Genomic DNA, 19855 nt, shown 5'->3' with positions numbered 1-19855 from the left:
CCTCTCTGCAGGTGACGGTTTGACTCTGGAACACCCCGAGGCTTCAGGTCTGCCTCTCACTAGGGCTTCTGACACCCTAGTCTGCCACACAAAGGAATAGATGAGTGCCTCGGGGTGGGCAGCAATTTCTTCATGGCCATTTCAGAAGTGGTAGAATGGGCAGCTGACAACCATAACCGAATCTCACTGTTCAGGCTACAAGGATCTTCAGGGGGTCCACGCTCCCTGTTGACAGGTATGGACACAGAAGCCCAGGTGCCTGATAATACCGGGATGGCAAAAAGGCAAATACCAGGGGCTCTCAAGGTCTTCAACTGTGTTTTGAATAAGAGGACTGGGAACAGAGTGAAAGGCATCATGAGTCATTCTGGGACAGGCTGGCCCAAGATCAGGCCTTTGACTTGAGACCTCAGACTTGGGCAGGGAGGGGTGTCCAAAATCAATCTCAGGGCCAAAGCAGTAGATCTGCCTGGTTGGGACAGGGAGAAGGAAGTGTTGAAGTCAGAAATTCAAGGTCGCTTTCTTGGCCCAGCCCCATCTGGCAATGCGGACTGTGAGGCAATGAAGGGGAGAGCTGGGGCCACAGGGCAGAAAAGAGGTTGCTAGTATGTGGAGTTGGTGTGACGGGGAAAGCGGGGGCTGGGGTCAGATTTTTCTACATAAAACCCGACCCAGCTGGTGTCTCATTTCCAGAACAGGGGCGATGAGACTTGGGTCGCCTGTGACAGAACCAATCATATTGTCTTCTGCAGGCCAACAGGCAAAGATGGGACTGTTTGCCAGGGTGGATCCTGACCGCTTCCAGATAAATCGGGATAAGCACCGACCACAACCGTGGAGCCGAGGGTGTGCCCCAACACTTTTCCTTGCGTTATGTCACCCACCTCTCCCGGCAGCCCCGCTACGGTGGTAATTCCCATTTCGCACGGGAGAAAACAGAGTCTGGCGGGGCTGAAGGACTTCGAGGATTAGCAGCTTGACCTTCTGGTGAGAAGCAGAGGAGGAGAGATTTCAGCTCTTGACTCTTTGCCGCCTTGCCTGCCCAGCGTCCCCAGGAGGGGGACAGTCTGCACAACTCGTGGACGGGACCGGAGTATCCGCGAGCGCGAACTTGAGGAGAGCCGACGTGCCCGTGGCCTCAGTCCAAGAACGCGGAACCCGCACTTGGTTCATGCCAAGGAGTTTCAGCCCAGCCGACGCGAAGGGCGCAGGCGTTTGCTCACTTTGGGGGTTTAAGCTGATTTGTCAGCAACGGACACCCAGGTTTAAATAGGGCATCCCGGAGAGAGGGGTTTAGCCTCGTTGACAGGTGCCCTAAGCCCTCGGCTCCCGCCCCAGCGCGCGGGTCGCGGTGGGTCTTTCGGCCTCTTGCGGCAGCCCCTTGGCGCCAATGGAAGCGCGCGCTGGGCGCTGGGGCGGGGTCCGGCTCGTGCGCGGTTGGGGGGGGGGGCGGAGGAGTCCGGCCCGGCCCGGCCCCGGCCCCGCCTCCTCCCCGAAGAGGCCCAATCGCGTGACGGCCTCCGGCAGCCCCGCCCCGCCCCTGCCCGCGCTTGGGCGCCGGACGGGCCTGGGCTGCACGCAGCCAGGCAGCCGGGGGCAGCACCGGCGCTCGCGTCTGGCCTGCTTGGCGGGATGGCTGTCTACCTGCGGGTCGTACGTTCGCTCTGCCGAGCCTCCGGCTCCGGGCCGGCCTGGGCGTCCGCAGCCCCGACGGGCCCCAACTTGCAGGAGCAGCCGCGGCGCCACTGTGAGTGCCACGAGGAGGGTCCGGGCGGGGCGCGCGCCCGGCACCGCGACGTGGCGGCCTCCCGGGCGGAGACCTGGGAGCCGGAGTCGGAACAATCGCTGGGCTGGGGACGGCGGGCTTGGCACACACACAAAGAGCGGGGGGCGGCCACACGCTCCCCGGCCCCCGACTCTCTGGCCGCGCCAGGCGCAGGGGTGGGGACTTGAAGGACGGTGGCAACTGGTGGCCCTGGCGCGGCGGGTCCTGCGGCCCTGCGCGGGCGGGGTCCCGGGCCCGGAGGGTATTTTGCCGCCTTGCCTGCCCAGCGTCCCCAGGAGGCGGACAGGCGAGCGAGTAGGGGGCGGGTGCACCCGGCCCGGTGTTCCGGTGAGAGCGAGGGTCGCGGCGCGGGCCGGGCTCAGACAAAGGCGGGGAGGAGGCATCCACTTCCCCTTCCTTTGCAGCGGGGCGCTCGGTAATCCCTCCTCACTGTCAGGCCCGCGGCCGCTATTTTTGGAGCCTTTCACGCGACCGCTGGAGGAGCGTCCTTTTTATTTTCCCTATTGTTTGGTGACCCCCACCCCCCACCCCGCTCCGCTCGGGTCTCAGGAGCCTCTCCGCGGCCCGACCTGCCTTTTCTCGCCAGTACGCCCCTGCACTGCTCCTTGGCTCGCTCCTCTCTCCTGCCTGGGCAACTGGGCGGTTGGGCAGCGGCACCAAAAATGCCACTTTCCTGAATAGTTCCTCACTGCTTCTGTGACACCCTTAACGTCCCGCTTAGAAGAGAAAACAGTAATCAGGTCAGAATAAGCAGGATTTAGCCTGAACCTCCATTACCAGCCTCGGCTGCCCCCGACCCCTAACCCCGTGGCATGTTGGGCATTGGCCAGTACTGTGACTCTCCACTGCCAGCTACAAAAGGCAGGGAGAATGTGGGTCCCTTGGCTCTGTCCCTTGCCTGTTGCCACGGAAACCCCTTTCCTGACCTGGCCTGCAGCCCCCTCCGAGTGAGCCAGGACAGTGAGGAAGAGGGAGTGGGGCCCAGGCAGCTTGGCCTTACTGTTAGGGTAGGGTAATCTTTAACAAGTGTGGGAGCAGCTGACCAGAATTGAGGAGGGGAGGGGGGAATCGCTGGCCCACCCCCCTTCTCCTGCCAAGAAGAAAGGGGCATTTCTGCTTTTGTATTTCTGGGATTTGTCTCTAAGTAGTCCGTCTTGCAATTCTCAAGATTCCAAGTGGCCACAGGCCTCAAAACGGAGTTTTCCATATGGTACCAACTTTAGCAAAATAGAGTGGGAGTTAAAGACATTCTCCGGTTCTTCCTATTTCTCCCCTGCACTGATTGTAAGAAAGAAAGCTTTTTTAGTCGTAGGTCTTTCCAGATGTCCCCAAGCCGTTGGTTTATTAATGGGGCCAGTACATAGTATTTGAGTTGGACAAGAGATTCCAACTGGGCTTTCTGCTAGCTTGTTACCTGGCAACGCTGCAGGAGACAGAATGATTTGGCATTCCCCTCGAGGACAAGGAAAGAATATATTTTCTTTGGCTAAAACACTCGTGTGTCTTTGCTGCTCGGTAATTCATGCATGGCTCTAGTTTTGGAATTCCTAGGCCTCCAGCGACTGCTGGTGGTGGTTCCCATATGCTGGCTTTCTCGGCTTTTGGGAAAGTGAGGGTAGGCTCGGCCCAAGCACTCACGGGGAGAATGGTCTTGTCTGGCCTGCCTTACCTCCACTCCTCACCTGGGAACTTCTTGATTTTCTCACCCCACCTCTTAACTTTTCAGACCTTGGTGACTTGCCTGCACTCCTAGATTTCAGGGAGTCACTTAATGATTGTTCAAAGTTCTGCAGACCCACCGGTGGAGGGATTTTATTATTGTTTTGTTAAGTTTTATTTATTTGAGAGAGAGAACAGGAGAGGGGGGAGGGTCAGAGGGAGAAGCAGACTCCCTGCTGAGCGGAGACCCTGATGTGGGACTCGATCCCCAGACTCCTGAGCCAAAGGCAATTATCCAACCCACTGGGACACACAGGCACCCCCACTGGTAGAGTTATTATGTGTTCTCTGCTGAAGCTGGTTTCAACCACAGCAGGTAGGACCACTGCTGCCCCATCAGAGGTATTTTGGGTGGGCATGTTTAGGCATGGCAGGTTTAGAGGAACATCCTCCAGAAGGCCTGGGGCCAGCCCTCATATCCTCCCTGGGAGGTTGAAGCCTGTTGCGCTGGTTCCATTCAGGGTACGAGGTGCTGGACACTGCCCTCTGATTCCTGGAAGCCAGGCTCTGTGACCTGTCCTGGGGTTTACACTAATGGAAATGCATGTTGAAAATGCCAGTGCAGGGACCCCTGGGTGGCTCAGCCCGTTAAGCACCTGCCTTTGGGTCAGGTCATGATCTCAGGGTCCTGGGATCCAGCCTAGCATCGGGCTCCCAGTTCAGTGGGGAACCTCTTTCTCCCTCTGTCCTTCACCCCACTCATTGTCTCTCTCTCTCTCAAATAAGTAAAAACTTTAAAAGAATATAAAATGCCAGTGGATTGCATATTTTAACACAGTGTAAAAGTGTGAGCTTTTCCAGGGCAAGTTACCCACTGCCTGGCAGAGATGGCATCCATGTACATTTGTGATGGTCTAGGTGCTGGGGTATAGCTCAGTGGTAGAGCATTTAACTGCATTTGTGATGGTCTGGTGCAGTCTGCTGATGAGAATTCCTCCGTCTCTGTGGCTGTGCATTCCAGGATGGGGGGAGGGGACTGGAGGGGAGGGGGGAAGAGCGCATTTCATCCCAACAGGAGGCAAGGGCAGGACAGACCAGATTGACTGTGACTTGACATTTCATTTGTGACTTCAACAACTACTGTGTTCTCCTGTGGGTCAGGCGCGGTGCACGGTGCTGGGGATAGAGCCAGGGGTAAGAGGCAAAGATTTCTGCCCTTGGGGAGCCCAAATTCTGATGCGGGGACAGTCAGTAAAACAAGGCCAAAGTTGGCTAGTGTGGTGTAAAGTAACACAAGCTGAGGGGAACAAATCAGCCAGGCAGGTATGCGAGAAAGTTTGGATGGGACGGCGGGGGGGGGGGGGGGGGGGGGTGGGGGGTGGGGGGGGTGGGGGGGTGGGGGGGTGGGGGTGGGAAGACCTTGAATCAAGTCCTAAGGCAAGGAAGCAAACAAGGCCATTCATTTGGTTGTCAGGTGCCAAGGCCATGCTGGAGGGGACCACCTTTGCTTGAGGGAGGAGTGCCCGAGGCTGACACAGAGTTAGGACCGGTGGTTAGGGACCGATTAGGTCAGGCCTCATGGGGGGCCTTGCATTTCTGAGGGCTTTGACCTTTACTTTGAGTGCAAGGGGAAGTTTTGGAGGGTTTTGAGAAGATTTACATTAAACAGGAGTGCTCTGGCTGCAAGGTCTTCCTAGGAGGCTTGTAGTCCTAATCTGGCAAGAGTTGGAGAAAAGAAAAAAGAGGGGAGTAGCGCTGGGGGGTGGTGAGAAGGGCTTGGATTCCGGATGCATTTTGAAGGAAGAGCCCCTCACCTTTGCTGATCTTAGCTTCTCTGCTGACCACAGCCAAGGTGGGAAAGTGGTAAAGCACTCACTCTTCGGTGGCTCTCTCGGGACAGAGAGACCTTCAGCCTTGAGTTTGGAGCGGCAGGCCGATCTTGAACCTGGGGAACAGGCTTTGAAATCCTTACTTCGTGTTGGGTGCTAGCGGTCCAGATGGGGAGGAGAATTGGCCTTCCTGGCCGCCGGCGGCTGCTGTAATTCCATTCCGCACTCTGGCCGAGAGGATAGCATGCAGTATTGCATGGAGGCTGGCCCTTGGAAGCTGTCAGGGAGGTCCATGCGCTCTGTTCCTTGGATTTCAGATTACTTGTCATCATTGTCTCCCAGAGAGGGGCAGATGCTAGGGTGTCTCTGCCATATTGGCTGAACCACACACCAGGTCTCCCAACTCCGATGCCTTGGGGCACACGACCTTGGAGAGTAGGTGATAGGCCTGGAATGAAGGAGAAGCTGTGCCCCCTGCACAGCCCATCCTAGCTGTGGGTGAGCGCCAGCTCCGTGTGGGGAAAGCAACTCATGCTTCAGGAAGAGACTGGGGGGCTCCGGGGGGTTCAGTGGGTTGAGCGTCTGCCTCTGGCTTGTGACATTCCAGGAGTTCCTGGAAATGCTGGGTCAGGCTCCCTGCTCCCTGAGGAGCGCCTGCTTCTCCCTCTGCCACTCCCCCGCTTGTGCTCTCTTTCTCTCTCAAATAAATAAATAAAATCTTTAAAAAGAAAAAAAGAAAAAAGAAGAAGAGACTGGATTTTTATGTAAAATCTCCTGGGTTGTCTCTCCCTCCCACCCCCCCCACGGGTTTAAATTTTTAAAAACTTAAAAAAGATCTTATTTCTTATTTTGTATCGTGGTAAACAACTACACAACAAAAATCTCTATCTTGACCGCTTTTAAGAGTGCAGTTCACTAGTGTTAAATATTTTCACATTGTTGTTGTACAGCCAATCCCCAGAGCTCTGTAATCTTGCAAAACTGAAACTGTACCCGTTAAACAACAAGGCCCCACCCCCTCCTACCCCCAGCTCCTGGCAGTCTCCGTGCCACTTTCTGTTTCTTTCTTTCTTTTTTTTTTTTTTTAAATATTTTATTTATTTATTTGACAGAGAGAGATCACAAGTAGGCAGAGAGGCAGGCAGAGAGAGAGAGAGGAGGAAGCAGGCTCCCTGCTGAGCAGGACCCTGAGATCATGACCTGAGCCGAAGGCAGCGGCTTAACCCACTGAGCGACCCAGGCGCCCCCCACTTTCTGTTTCTATGAATTTGACTACTCTAGGTACCCCCTGTAAGTAAAAATAAATAAATAAATAAATAAATAACTAAATAAATAAATAATATATAGTAACTAGCTTATTTCGGTCCTCATAATGTGCTCCAGGTTTATCCCTGTCATAGCTTGTGTCAGCATTTTCTTAATTTTTACGGCTGAATAGTCCATGCTCTATATACTCATTTAAAAAATAGTCCACTGCCTTCCACTTGGGTCGCGATCCCAGGGTCCTGGGATGAGCCCCACATTGAGCTCTGCGGGGAGGCTGCTTCCTCCTCTCTCTCTCTGCCTGCCTCTGCCTGCTTGTGATCTATGTCAAATAAAATCCTAAAAAAAAAAGTCCATTTGAAATTTGTTGACCTTCTGAGTAAAATACAGGAATTGGGAAAAGCATAGGCAGTATGGTTATTAATTCCTTGCGTATTTATTACGTATGTTACTTGCAGCTGGATTGAAAGTGTTTGGGATGTAGCGGTGTTGTCTGTCTGTGTAAGTATTCACATGTTGAGTCTGCCCGCCATCCCGGGGGAAACGGACTTTGTGGAATTTGAACCTAAAGAACTTGAGCAGCAAAAGCTGTTGACTTAGCTCCAGATCCCATTCATCGCTGTCAGAAACCTTGGCAGTACTGCCTTTTTTAGCTTCCGAGCAAGTCCATTCATATTTGAGTGGTGGGGACCCCAGTCTTGGAGAAACTTGGAATTAGGAACATTGTTTAACGTTTGGAGGGACATTTCTCTTAACCTTCCTGGATTTGTTTCCAGAGTCGTCTTCTCTCCAAGGTTCCTGTCACATTTTGTTCATCCGTTCCTTCCTTGACAGACACTTGAGTTGCTTCTGCCTCTTGGCTGTTGTGAATAATTCTGCTATGGACATGAGTGTACAAATATCTCTTTAAGACCCTGCTTTTAATTATTTTGGATATATATCTAGAAGTGGGATTGCTAGACAGTGTGGCAGTTCTTTTCTTTCTTTTTTTTTTTTTTTTAAGGGGGGAAGGGCAGAGGGAAAGGGAGAGAGAGAATGCCACGCAGGCTTCACGCCCAGAGCAGAGCCCAAGTACCCCCCACCCCCAACTCCATCTCCCCACCCTGAGATCATGACCTGAGCTGAAATCAAGAGTTGGATGCTTAACCCACTGAGTCCCCCGGGGACCCCTGGACAATATGGCCATTCTATCCTTAATTTTTTTTTTTCTATCTTTAATTTTTTGAAGAACCATCATACTGTTTTCCGTAGTGGCTGCAACATTTCCATTCTCACCAGCTGTCTTACACAGGATTTTGGTTTCTCCACATCCTCACCAGCACCTGTTGTTTTGTTTGGGGGAGGTTTGTTAAGTTAGTTTGTGTTTTTTGATAGTAGCCATCCTTGTGGGTGTGAGGTGGTATCTCATTGTGATTTTCATTTGTATTTCCCTCATGATTAGTGCTGTGGGGTGACTTTTCATATGCTTATTGGCCATTGATATATCATTTTAAAAAATATTTTATTTATTTATTTGACAGAGAGAGATCACAAGTAGGCAGAGAGGCAACAGAGAGAGAGAGGGAGAAGCAGGTTCCCCGTTGAGCAGAGAGCCCAATGTGGGATTCGATCCCAAGACCTTGAGATCATGACCCAAGCTGAAGGCAGAGCCTCAACCTACTGAGCCACCCAGGCGCCCCCCATTTATATACATTTTTGAATAAATACCTATTCAAGTCCTTTACCCATTTATTAATTGGTTATTTGTTGTTACTATTGTTTGAAATCACCTGATTTTAAAACCTTGGTCACCAATTAATATATTTTTAGAAAACCTGCCTGAGCAGTGTCTTTTTTTTTTTTGTAAATTTTTCATGATTTTGTAATTGTTGGTGTTTTTTTTTCTTTTTAAGATTTTATTTACTTATTTGACAGACAGAGATCACAGGTAGGCAGAGAGGCAGGCAGGGAGAGAGGAAGGGATGCAGGCTCCCTGCTGAGCAGAGAGCCCAACATGGGCTCAGGACCCTGGGATCATGACCTGAGCCGAAGGCAAAGGCTTTAACCCACTGAGCCACGCAGGTGCCCCATTGTTGGTGGTTTTTATTTTATTTTTTTAAAGTAGGTTCCATGCCCAGTGGGGGGCTTGAACGCACAACCTTGAGATCAGGAGTTGCGTGCTGCACTGACTGAGCCACCCAGGCGCCCCAAGCCTCTGCTGCTTTGCCTCCCATGGCTGCGCCCATCTCTGGCAAGTGTGCCTTCAGGGAGGCTCTACTTGTGACTTTTTTTTTTTTCCCTTAAAGATTTTATTTATTTATTTGACAGAGCAAGTGAGAGAGAGCACAAGCAAGGGGAGCGGCCAACACAGGGAGAGGGAGAAGCAGGGTCTCGGCTGAGCAGGGAGCCCGATGTGGGGCTCGATCTCAGGACCCTGGGATCATGACCGAAGCTGAAGGCAGGCGCTTAACCAGCTGAGCCCCGCAGTGCCCCACTCCTGCCTCTGTTAATAGCCCCTGCTTGCCCACTCTCTCCATCTGTAGGTTTCCCCTTACATACTCAATCCTTGAGGTCTGCCACTGTTAGATTTTTCTCAGTGTTTCAGGAAGAGGTACTTAACATCTGGTTGTAAATAAGTGGGCCCTGTTGTTTTCTGAGGGTTTGACACCTGCCGGCACAGCAGGGAGGGCTTCCCGCTGTGATCTTGCCATTGAGCCCTGGGTGCAGGGTGTCCACGGCCCACAGGTTGCTGTGTCTGAAACCCAAAACTTGAGTGGAGCCCAGTTGAGGCTGAAACCTTTAGGACTGGCCCCGGGTGAATTCTCCTTTGGGATTATAATTACGGCAGATTGAGTAGTTAAAAAAAAATCTTCATTCGCTCTCATGACATTAACTCATAAGAGATGTTCTTAAAAACTAAGCGGGCTGTGCAACACCTCAGTAGACTTTCTGCAGGTCCTAAAGCCCTTTTATACTCAAGCTTTCAACCAAGAAGGGTGGAGGAATTTTTTAACTTGGGTCCAGAGGCCCCTTCGAGTCCTGGAAGGGGTGGTAGATCGCTGCCAGCCAGCTGCGTCTGCCTTGTTCTCTAGGGAACGGAATGTTTGGAGTCTGTGTTTGCTCTCTGCTTCTCTGCATGTGACCCACGAGGGTGTCCAGAGCCGCTCTTCAACCAGAGACCTGGGATCTAGTCTGACTTCTGACACAAGCCACACTCCTAATCTCATTTTTTTTCCTAAATAATCTCTCCCATTCTTTTTAGGTTAAAAAAAAAAAAATCTGTTTGCATATCCTTGGGAGATTATTTTTAGATTAAAAAAAATCTGTGCACATCTTTGGAAAGTGAGTCATTTTTGCTGCACATAATTCACCTTTTTCTTGGTGGGCCGGGGATGTCAGCATGAGTCACACGCTGGTGCGTGTTACAGGACGGTGATAGGCTTGCGGTTGTGGGGTTTTGGTCGTTTCTGTTTTAAAGGTGTGTAGGTGGTCCTGCTTGTTTAGTCTCAGGCCTGCTTTTCAGAGATTTCTTTCTCTTGCCAGCCTCCCAGCGGTGGTCACTTCTGATGTTTTTAAGTGAACGTCCTGGTCCCCTCTTAGGACTTGCTGTCTAATCTCTGGTGAGGCAGAAGACCCAGAACAGTGTCTGTAAGGATTGTGTGCAACGTAAGAGTCCGTCGGCCCTGAGTGAGGGCTGAGGCGGCTGCTGGGGACAGAGTCCCGCTCTCAGCTGTCCTCCTGCCTGAGCTTTCTGGTGACAGAGGCCCGACTGTAGGTTTTACACAGACCCGCTTGCCTGACTCTGGAGGCCCTGCTTCTTCCCCGGCTGTGGGCAGAGCGACCTGCTGGAACAGGATACCTCTCTGTCTGCTACAGGCTAAGGTTCATCACGCTCTCCCTCCAGGTAGCCTGCACCGATTGAAGGGGGTGGGCGGTTTCCTTGAGTTTTCTTTGGAATTCACTGCTCAGACTGTTGATTTGTCTCTTGAGTCAGACTTTCCTTGGAGAGCACCCCCCCACACACTTCTCTTGTCCTCTACCATCTCCCTGGACCTTAGATGCTTCTCTGACAGGACTGGCCTCCCTGAGTCAGCTTGGCTCGAGGATTCTGAGTTCTGTTCCAGTTGCCCTAAGCCTATGCTTTCCATGGATTTCGAAAGGTGTGAATCCTGGATGTGTTGTCTTCAAGCAGTGTAACGGAACGGGGTGGCAGCGGCTCGTAGGTGTCCCTCCCTGACTTACTGCTGGATGGGGTGACCCCAGCTGGCTGTTAGGCTCTGTGTTGGTCTCTGCTGCCTTCAGATCCCAGGGCAGAGGGTCTGGTGGGCCAGACTGGCATCCTGCTGGCCAGTTCTGGGCAGCCGTCCTGGGCGGGGGAATCCAGGCCCCCCCGGTGGCCGGGGAGCTGCTCCTGCGGAGGGGGAGGGAACATGGCTAACGGGGCCCTGTTCCCTCCTTGGTGAAGGGCAAGTCCAGCCAGGTAGGAGAAGGGCTCCCCCTCGAGCGTCCTAGAGCTGTGATCGCTGCGTGGGCCTGGTTTCAGATGCCGACAAGAGGATCAAGGTGGCGAAGCCGGTGGTGGAGATGGATGGCGACGAGATGACCCGGATCATCTGGCAGTTCATCAAGGAGAAGGTAGCCCCTCCCACAGCGGGTGGCTCTCCGCTCGGCCCCTCATCCCTGTGACGGCCCCCGGGGCTCACCTGCCACCCCGGTGGGCAGCCGCAGCCCCGTTCCCATCCTTCCATCCACCCTGCTGTCATGTCCACACCGTGCATGGTTTTCAGGTCGTCGGGCAGGGGCCCCTCCTCAGCCATCTGTCTTGTGCCAGTGCCGGTGCTGAGGCCCGCGTGTTTTCCAGAATGGGGGGGGTGCACGTTCAAGGCCTGTCCTGTATGGTGTCCGTCTTGATGTCCCACGGTCCGGTGGGCGTTCTCAAGGGAGTGGGAAGAGCAGGGTGGCGCGCTCACCTTTCCTCAGCGGTTCAGGGACGTTATCTGGGGTCGGGGCCGAGGTGTGTCCTGACAGCCGTGGGTCTGAGCCATCATGGTGGATGCTCCCAGCGGGGCTGCCGGGCTTCTCCAGAGTCTCGTGGTCTGGATCTGCCTGGAGAGCTTGTTGGCCATGTAAAGACCCCCGTCCTGTATTGTATGGGCGTCCGTAAGAAAAAGGTCGAGAATGGCCACTTCTGAATGGGGAAGAAGAGGGAACCCATTGTACGGAGAAATCTAGATTCATCTCGAGTTGGTGGGCCATCGCAGTCCATGCTAGGAGCTGGGCCCTCTGAGGGGCTGCAGCCTGGTCCACTGGCCTCTTTCCAGAGAGCCCTGGCATCCTGACAGCTTCCGCCTGGCCCCTCTGAGGAATGGCTGATCCTACCCCCCCCCCCGCCCCCGCCATGCTGCCCCCTTCCCTCATCCCTGCCCTTCCTGGGTGTCCTGTGCTATGGCCCTCACAAGCTCCTGAGACACACACACACTGATGCCTGCCCCCGTCATCTGTCCCTAGCTCATCCTACCCCATGTGGACGTCCAGCTCAAGTATTTCGATCTGGGGCTCCCACATCGTGACCAGACCGACGACCAGGTCACCATAGACTCGGCGTTGGCCACCCAGAAGTACAGTGTGGCCGTCAAGTGTGCCACCATCACCCCTGATGAGGCCCGTGTGGAAGGTATGAGGGTGTGGAGGGGAGGTGGGTGGGTCGGGGCAGTGGGGGCTATGCCATGAGCCCGGTCTCCCTGCGATAGCCGGGGGGATAGGGGAGCCCTAGGGGTTCCTGCAGATGAGGCTGGGTGGGGTGGTGCTCCCAGGCCGGTGGTGCTTGTGCTGTGCTGTGTGGCTCTGGCCAGGGTAGGGGTCCTTGGCGACAGCGAGGAGGAAGTTCATGCTGATGCTGTTATAGTAAGGACAGGCTCTCTGGGCAGCCTGCCCCTCTGGCCTTCTAGACTGTTCCACAGGCAGGTTTACGTAGACACTGGGGCCACCCCTGTCCAGCAGAGTGCTCTATGTCAGGCATGTATCCTTGAGAGCCTCAGGGCTCTCTGGCTTGTATCTCTCCACTGTCTGGGCACCACAGCTCTGTGGCCGGGGAAGGGTCTCAGAGAGGTGCCCTCACCAGGCTTGGACTGGCTGCTGGGCCCTGGTTCTGGGGACCACTTTCAAGGGTTCCATGAACTCAGGGACCATTGTGTGGACAGAGGGGCCAGGTTTGGAAAATTTGAGAAAGAGTAGCTCAGGAGTTTGCAGAACTCTTTCTCTGTTGCTACGTCCTGCAGTGTGAGGGCTCTGGGAGAAGGCATTCAAGGCCCATTTCCAAATGCCCCAGAGCGCCTCCTGTCTTTCGGGTGGAACCTGACCATAGGCTGTTGGAATCATCTTAGTTAGTGTGAAGCTCTTTTTGCAGTTTTTCTCTCACTTCTCCGGAGTCCTGGGATCTATGCATCCCTGTTTTGTGGACGAGGAAGTAGGGAGTCACCCTCTCAGTAATGCGGGCTGGACCCGGTGGCTGGAACCGCACGTCTGCAGTGCGGCCAGGTGCTGCCGCATCTGAGCATGATGTGGGAAAAACGGCAGATGCTAGCCATTTCTAAGTTTATTTAATTGCCCAAAGGCTAAGTGTTTTAGCAGTCATTTCATTTTTCAGCTCAGGTTAAGTGACTTGCATAAAATTCACAGTTTGAGGTGGTGGAGTTAGACCCAGAAGCCAAGAAATCTGATCCCACAGCCTGCACATTCGAATCCCAGACAGCCCTGGGCCGACTTCCAGGGCTCCCGTCTGGCTGCGTTCTTGCTGAGGGTTCAGATTTTGGTTGGAAGGTGGGGGCTGCAGCGGGGCCACTTTGACTCTGTCCTCACAGAGTTCAAGCTGAAGAAGATGTGGAAGAGTCCCAACGGGACCATTCGGAACATCCTCGGGGGGACCGTCTTCCGGGAACCCATCATTTGCAAAAACATCCCCCGCCTGGTCCCGGGCTGGACCAAGCCCATCACCATCGGCAGGCATGCCCATGGCGACCAGGTGGGTGCCGGCGAGGGTGGGCTCGCACTGGCCGGGGCACCCTCACCCAGACCCCCCCCCCGGCCTGAGCCGTGCTCTCGTCTCCATAGTACAAGGCCACGGACTTTGTGGTGGACCGGGCCGGCACGTTTAAGATGGTCTTCTCACCGAAGGACGGCAGTGGTGCGAAGGAGTGGGAGGTGTACAACTTCCCCGGCGGCGGCGTGGGGATGGGCATGTACAATACCGACGAGGTGAGGCCCCCGCGGCTCCTGAGTGTGCCCCTCCCTGAGCCTGGACCCCTCCCGGGCCGCTGCGGACTGTGGGTTCTCACTCCCCCTGTGTCCGTGGCTGAGGCAGGTCTGAGGCCTGTGAGCAGATGCAACCAGGACACGTTCAGGGGAGCCCGCAGTGTGCCTGGGGCACAGTGGGCGGGAAGACTCCTGATTAGCGAGCTGCCCACTCCCTGACTCTCTGTGCTCTTTCTCCTCCACCCCGACCTCCTGTGCTCCTTCTCCGACACCCCGACTTCTGTGCTCCTTCTCCTGACACCCCGACTTCTGTGCTCCTTCTCTGACACCCCGACTTCTGTGCTCCTTCTCCTGACACCCCGACTTCTGTGCTCCTTCTCTGACACCCCGACCTCCTGTGCTCCTTCTCCCGACACCCCGACTTCTGTGCTCCTTCTCCCGACACCCCAACTTCTGTGCTCCTTCTCCGACACCCCAACCTCCTGTGCTCCTTCTCCCGACACCCCGACTTCTGTGCTCCTTCTCTGACACCCCGACTTCTGTGCTTCTTCTCCGACACCCCGACCTCCTGTGCTCCTTCTCCTGACACCCCGACTTCTGTGCTCCTTCTCCGACACCCCGACCTCCTGTGCTCCTTCTCCTGACACCCCGACTTCTGTGCTCCTTCTCCGACACCCCGACCTCCTGTGCTCCTTCTCCCGACACCCCGACTTCTGTGCTCCTTCTCTGACACCCCGACTTCTGTGCTTCTCCGACACCCCAACCTCCTGTGCTCCTTCTCTGACACCCCGACTTCTGTGCTCCTTCTCTTCCACCCCGACCTCCTGTGCTCCTTCTCCCAACACCCCGACCTCCTGTGCTCCTTCTCCTGACACCCCGACTTCTGTGCTCCTTCTCCGACACCCCGACCTCCTGTGCTCCTTCTCCCGACACCCCGATTCTGTGCTCCTTCTCCGACACCCCGACCTCCTGTGCTCCTCCAACACTCCGACCTCCTGTGCTCCTTCTCCGACACCCCGACTTCTGTGCTCCTTCTCTTCCACCCCGACCTCCTGTGCTCCTTCTCCCAACACCCCGACCTCCTGTGCTCCTTCTCCGACACCCTGAACTCCTGTGCTCCTCCGCCTCCCTCCTGGGGGCACATTAGTTGGCAGCATGGTTCGCTTAGCCAACTGGATAAGCATTTTTCCCTTCCCCAACTCTGGGCTTTCGTGTCTTCCGCGGTTGCCCTCATTCTCGGGCTGTGAGGAAGTGGCCACAAGGAACCCCGGCTTGTCCCCTGCCAACTTCGTTGCCCTGTCAGAAAAGGGCCTTGTTGTTCATGGTTCTGGCAAGAGTGCCAGGCCTGGTCCCAGGACCACCTCCGAGCCAGGCATGGAGGGCTCAGAGAGGATGAGCCCGGACACCGGTACCCTCTAGAGACAGGCAGGTGGGTGGGGGGAATGGGGGAATGAGACCCACCCCAGCCATATGGTCTCCCCATATGGGGAGAGGAGGGTAGTTCCCAAAGCAAACTTGAGGGGCTGCTTTCTCCCAGAAGTTGGGAGGAGGCTGCTGGGCCAGTAGAAACAGCTGCGGCTCCCTCCAGGGTGTGGGCGGGTGGTGTGGAAGGAAGGAATGCCATTCCAGGGGTCGGACCTGGTGCCCAGCGACCAGAAAGGGCTGGCGGTCCCCAGGCTGGGGAGCACACCAGGGACCTCTCTCTCTCCCCCCGCAGTCCATCTCGGGTTTCGCACACAGCTGCTTCCAGTACGCCATCCAGAAGAAGTGGCCGCTCTACATGAGCACCAAGAACACCATCCTGAAAGCCTACGACGGGCGCTTCAAGGACATCTTCCAGGAGATCTTTGAGAAGTAATAGCCTCTTGCTTTATTGCTCCCTAAGGATTCCACAGCCTTTCTTGCCTGTCCCCCTAGCCCCCAGCCTATGGGGGTGGGGGCCACTGTCCTGGTGCATTTGGTTCAGCTCTGAGCTTTGGGGGAGAGCCCCAACCTGTCAGCCTCCCGCCCTCTCCGCACAACAGGCCCTTTTGCTCCCAGGCACTACAAGACTGACTTCGACAAGAATAAGATCTGGTATGAGCACCGGCTCATTGATGACATGGTGGCTCAGGTCCTCAAGTCTTCGGGCGGCTTCGTGTGGGCCTGCAAGAACTATGACGGAGATGTGCAGTCGGACATCCTGGCGCAGGGTATGCTGGGAGCATCATTCCCCGAGGGGGTGGGTTGTTGGTCTTCTCTGGCTGCGGGATTTTTCAGACCCTTTTCATAGAGAACTTCTCTGGCGTGGCGCGCTGGCTCGTTGCAGGATTTCCCATGGACAGCAGGGGGCAGAAACTCTCTGACATCTGAGGGAGGAAGGCTTCCCAAATTAGGTTTGGACTAGTGCAGTACAAAGGCTACTGTTAACAGAGAAGAGAGAACAAAGGAATTCAAGTTCTAAAGGGCTACGTGTGTCAGCTTTGAGGTCGTCCCTGTCCAGAGGCCAGGTGACTGTGGCTCCGGGTTTGGGCTAGGGTTGGCTCTGAGAGAAAAATGGGATTGAGCGCAACCGGCTGCTTTTTGAGGCACAGAGAATTCATTTTGCACAGTAAATCTGTTGGATGCAGAGTATTGGGGAAGGTGGCAAAGCCCCAAGCCCTAGAGTGTTTTAGGGGACAAATTGGCTTGCGGCAGGAGTGTGAATGAGGCCGTCAGATAGGTAGCGGGAGAACTAGCCCAGTCCTGTTGGGAAGGAGAGCTGGAAAGGCTGTGGGAGTTGACCACAGGGGAAGTACAGTGAGGGAGGAGAAGCAAGGTTACAGGAGATGGGCTGAAGTCTAGCTCCTGATCAGGAAGAAAGTGAACTCCACCCAGGTTGTGATGAAAAAGCCTAGGGGCCCGATGTTCTATAAAAACCTTTGGCTTTATTATTTCAGTAAGTGCAGTGGTGATCCTCTCGCTAGAACAATTCCTGTCTAGGACGGAAGGATGAAAAGACATAGCAGACTAGAGAAAGGCATGAAAGTTACCCTTACGTAATAAGGAATTGGTGAGTGTGAGGGTCCAGTAAACGCGGAGAAGAGACACCCTCCCCCCAGCCAGACATTCTTAGACAACTAATTTCCTTTTCCTTTTTTTTTTTTTTTTAAAGATTTTATTTATTTATTTGACAGAGATCACAAGTAGGCAGAGAGGCAGGCAGAGGGGGAGGAGGAAGCAGGCTCCCTGCTGAGCAGAGAGCCCGGTGCGGGGCTCGATCCCAGTTCCCTGAGATCATGACCTGAACCGAAGGCAGAGGTTTAACTCATTGAGCCACCCAGGTGCCCCCACCTCGCCTTTTTTTTTTTTTTTTTAAAGATTTTATTTATTGGGGCACTTGGGTGGCTCAGTCATTAAGCCCTGCTCCGTGGAGAGCCTGCTTCTCCCTCTCCCTCTGCTGCTCCCCCCAGCTTGTCCTTTCTCTTTCTTGCTGTCTCTGTCCAATAAATAAAATCTTAAAAACGTTTTTTACTAATTTATTTATTTGAGAGAAAGTGAGAGAATACAAGTGGGATGGGGCACAGGGTTGAACAGAGGGAGAAGCAGGCTCCCCAATAAGCAGAGGGACCGACATGTGGCTCCATCCCAGGACCCCAGGATCATGATCTGAGCCGAAGGCAGACTCCTAACTGACTGAGCCATCCAGGTACCCCTTAGACAACTTGTTTTGTTAAAGAAGTTTTTCACTTTTTTGGGACGCCTGGGTCGCTCAGTCAGTTAAGCATCTGCCTTCAGCTCAGGATGTGATCTCTGGGTCCGTGATGGAGTCCTGCATTGTGCTCCCTCCTCAGCAGGGAGTCTGCTTCTCCCTCCGCCTGGTGCTCCTCCTGCTTGTGTGTGCATTCTCGCTAGCTCTCTCTCGGACAAATAAAATTAATAAAAAAAATGTTTTTAATAAGTTTTTGGCATTTACTCTTATTTATTTTTTGACAGACAGAGATCACCAGTAGGCAGAGAGGCAGGCAGAGAGAGAGAGAGGAGGAAGCAGGCTCCCTGCTGAGCAGAGAGCCTGGCGCGGGACTTGATCCCAGGACCCTGTTACCATGACCTGAGCTGAAGGCAGAGGCTTTAACCCACTGAGCCACCTAGATGTCCCAATAAAAAAATTTTTTTTCACTTTTTTCTAATTCTTGGGACTTAGAATTCTTATTTTGGTGCCACGGGGTGCTTTTGAACCCCAGGAGACCTTGACCATAGGAACGGTTGACATCTGGATTTGGGGAGATTTGGAAATAAGTCTCCAGTTTAAAGTCACCTAAAAGAGCAGTGGATAAAAGTGATGTTTATGCAGTTGTCTGCTCTGTGCTTGAACGGGCCGTTTGGTTATGAGCCAGGCTGGAGGGGGTGGGGGGAAGGAACTCTTGGGGTCTGGGGCCCTGGGGGCCACAGGCTCGGGGACACCTGGTGGCGGGGACACAGATGTATGTTCACAGGCTGATGTACACCCCGCTGCCCTGTGCGGGGCTCTGGAGACCCACAACAAGGGTAGACAAGCCCGAAACGGGGGCCTCCTCCCAGGCGCCGTCGGGGGTCCTGAGCTGAGAGGCAGCTCCCAAGCAGGAGGGCAGGTGGGCTCAACCTAGTGGTCTGCGGAGTGGTGTTGGCACTGAAAGGAGGGCCTTTCCCATCCACAGGTTTTGGCTCCCTTGGCCTGATGACGTCTGTGCTGGTCTGCCCGGACGGCAAGACCATCGAGGCCGAGGCTGCTCATGGAACGGTCACCCGCCACTATCGGGAGCACCAGAAAGTGAGTGGGAAGACTGTGGTCGCATGCGCTTCTACCCCAGGGAAGCTGGGGCTGGCTTGTCAGTCTGGGAGCGGGCACCTGCATCCAGGCGGCCCCCTTGTCAGCTGCTTTGACTCCTGAGCCCCCTGTGACCCCTGCCTCCCCCCACCCAGGGCCGGCCTACCAGCACGAACCCCATTGCCAGCATCTTTGCCTGGACTCGTGGCCTGGAGCACCGGGGGAAGCTGGACGGGAACCAGGACCTCATCAGGTGAGCGGAGCGGGAGGGGGCCTGAGCTGGCCCAGGGTGGGGTCCGGGCCCAGGCTCTGTAAGCTGGGGCCTCACTCTGCCCCACTGCCTGCAGGTTTGCACAGACCCTGGAGAAAGTGTGTGTCCAGACGGTGGAGAGCGGAGCCATGACCAAGGACCTGGCGGGCTGCATCCACGGCCTCAGCAAGTGAGTGGCCTGTGGCAGAGAGAGGGGGGGGCTGGCCTTCCCGGACCTCAGGGCTGGGTGGGGAGAAGCCTGAGGCTCCTCTTGGAGGCAGCTTCTGGAATGGGCTTCGCTGCCACGGGCCTAAAGTGAGACAGGTCCACAGTCCTGAGGCCCAGTGAGTTTGTCCCCATCCCTAGTGGCTCGAGCTTTGCCCTCCCCTTCCGGACGAGCGCCTGCGCAACTCCAGGCTAGGTGGCCTGACAGGCGGCCTGGGTGTGCTGCTCCCTGTGGGCCCGGGAGGGAAGCCCCCCCCCCCCAAGGTTCCTGAGCCCCAGCTCTGCCCTGGAAGGCCTGGCGGGACCTGTTCCTCACTCGAACCGTGTTCTCTCGGCAGTGTGAAGCTGAATGAGCACTTCCTGAACACCTCCGACTTCCTGGACACCATCAAGAACAACCTGGACAAGGCTCTGGGCCACTAGTCGGGGCTGGGCTGGGCCGAGCTGGCCGCTGAGTGACCGCCCCCCCCCCCCGCCTTTCTAGGGGACATTTTTTATAAGCAAAATGTTTTTAATATCTTCGTGTTTCGCCTCATGGTGATGTGAGGGAACAGCGTGTTTTACCTCAGCCCGTCAGTGTGTTTTGCATACTGTAATTTATATTGCCCTTGGAACACACGGTGCCACATTTAGCTACTAAAACAGCTCTTCACAAAAATCGGCTGCTGTGTTTGTGCCCGGGGGAAGGAGGCCGCCCAGCCCGGGCCCCGGAGACAGAGGGCCTTCGGGGCTGGTAGGTTGTACCCAGGACAGACTGGGACCCTGCAGACCTGTGTCCCGGGCCTCCATCCGTCAAGGGCCACCTGGAGGGGAGGGGACAGGCAGCAGCATGAGCGTCCTGAGTTCCC

At 55.1% G+C, this 19855-nt stretch overlaps 1 protein-coding gene across 2 annotated transcripts; it reads left to right on the top strand.

Moving 5' to 3' along the window:
* The first annotated feature begins 554 nt into the window (after window positions 1-554).
* Window positions 555-19665, top strand: IDH2 (isocitrate dehydrogenase (NADP(+)) 2). Of its 2 annotated transcripts, XM_082736084.1 has the most exons (12): window positions 555-579; window positions 1528-1747; window positions 11060-11151; window positions 12025-12190; window positions 13377-13537; window positions 13627-13770; window positions 15485-15621; window positions 15808-15959; window positions 18423-18535; window positions 18688-18785; window positions 18880-18972; window positions 19346-19665. In XM_082736084.1, the coding sequence occupies exons 1-12, from the start codon at window positions 562-564 to the stop codon at window positions 19428-19430; spliced, it is 1479 nt and encodes a 492-aa protein (XP_082592210.1). In that variant the 5' UTR covers window positions 555-561; the 3' UTR covers window positions 19431-19665. The 2 variants fall into 2 exon arrangements, with proteins under 2 accessions (XP_082592210.1, XP_082592209.1); XM_082736083.1 differs by lacking the exon at window positions 555-579 and having other exon boundaries at window positions 1531-1747.
* Window positions 19666-19855: the final 190 nt, after the last annotated feature.

Source organism: Mustela nivalis (assembly GCF_964662115.1).
Source record: "Mustela nivalis genome assembly, chromosome: 6".
In the NCBI taxonomy this organism is placed as follows: Eukaryota; Metazoa; Chordata; class Mammalia; order Carnivora; family Mustelidae; genus Mustela; species Mustela nivalis.
Note: the sequence above shows the minus strand (reverse complement) of the source record. Positions and strands in the feature narration are given on the sequence as shown.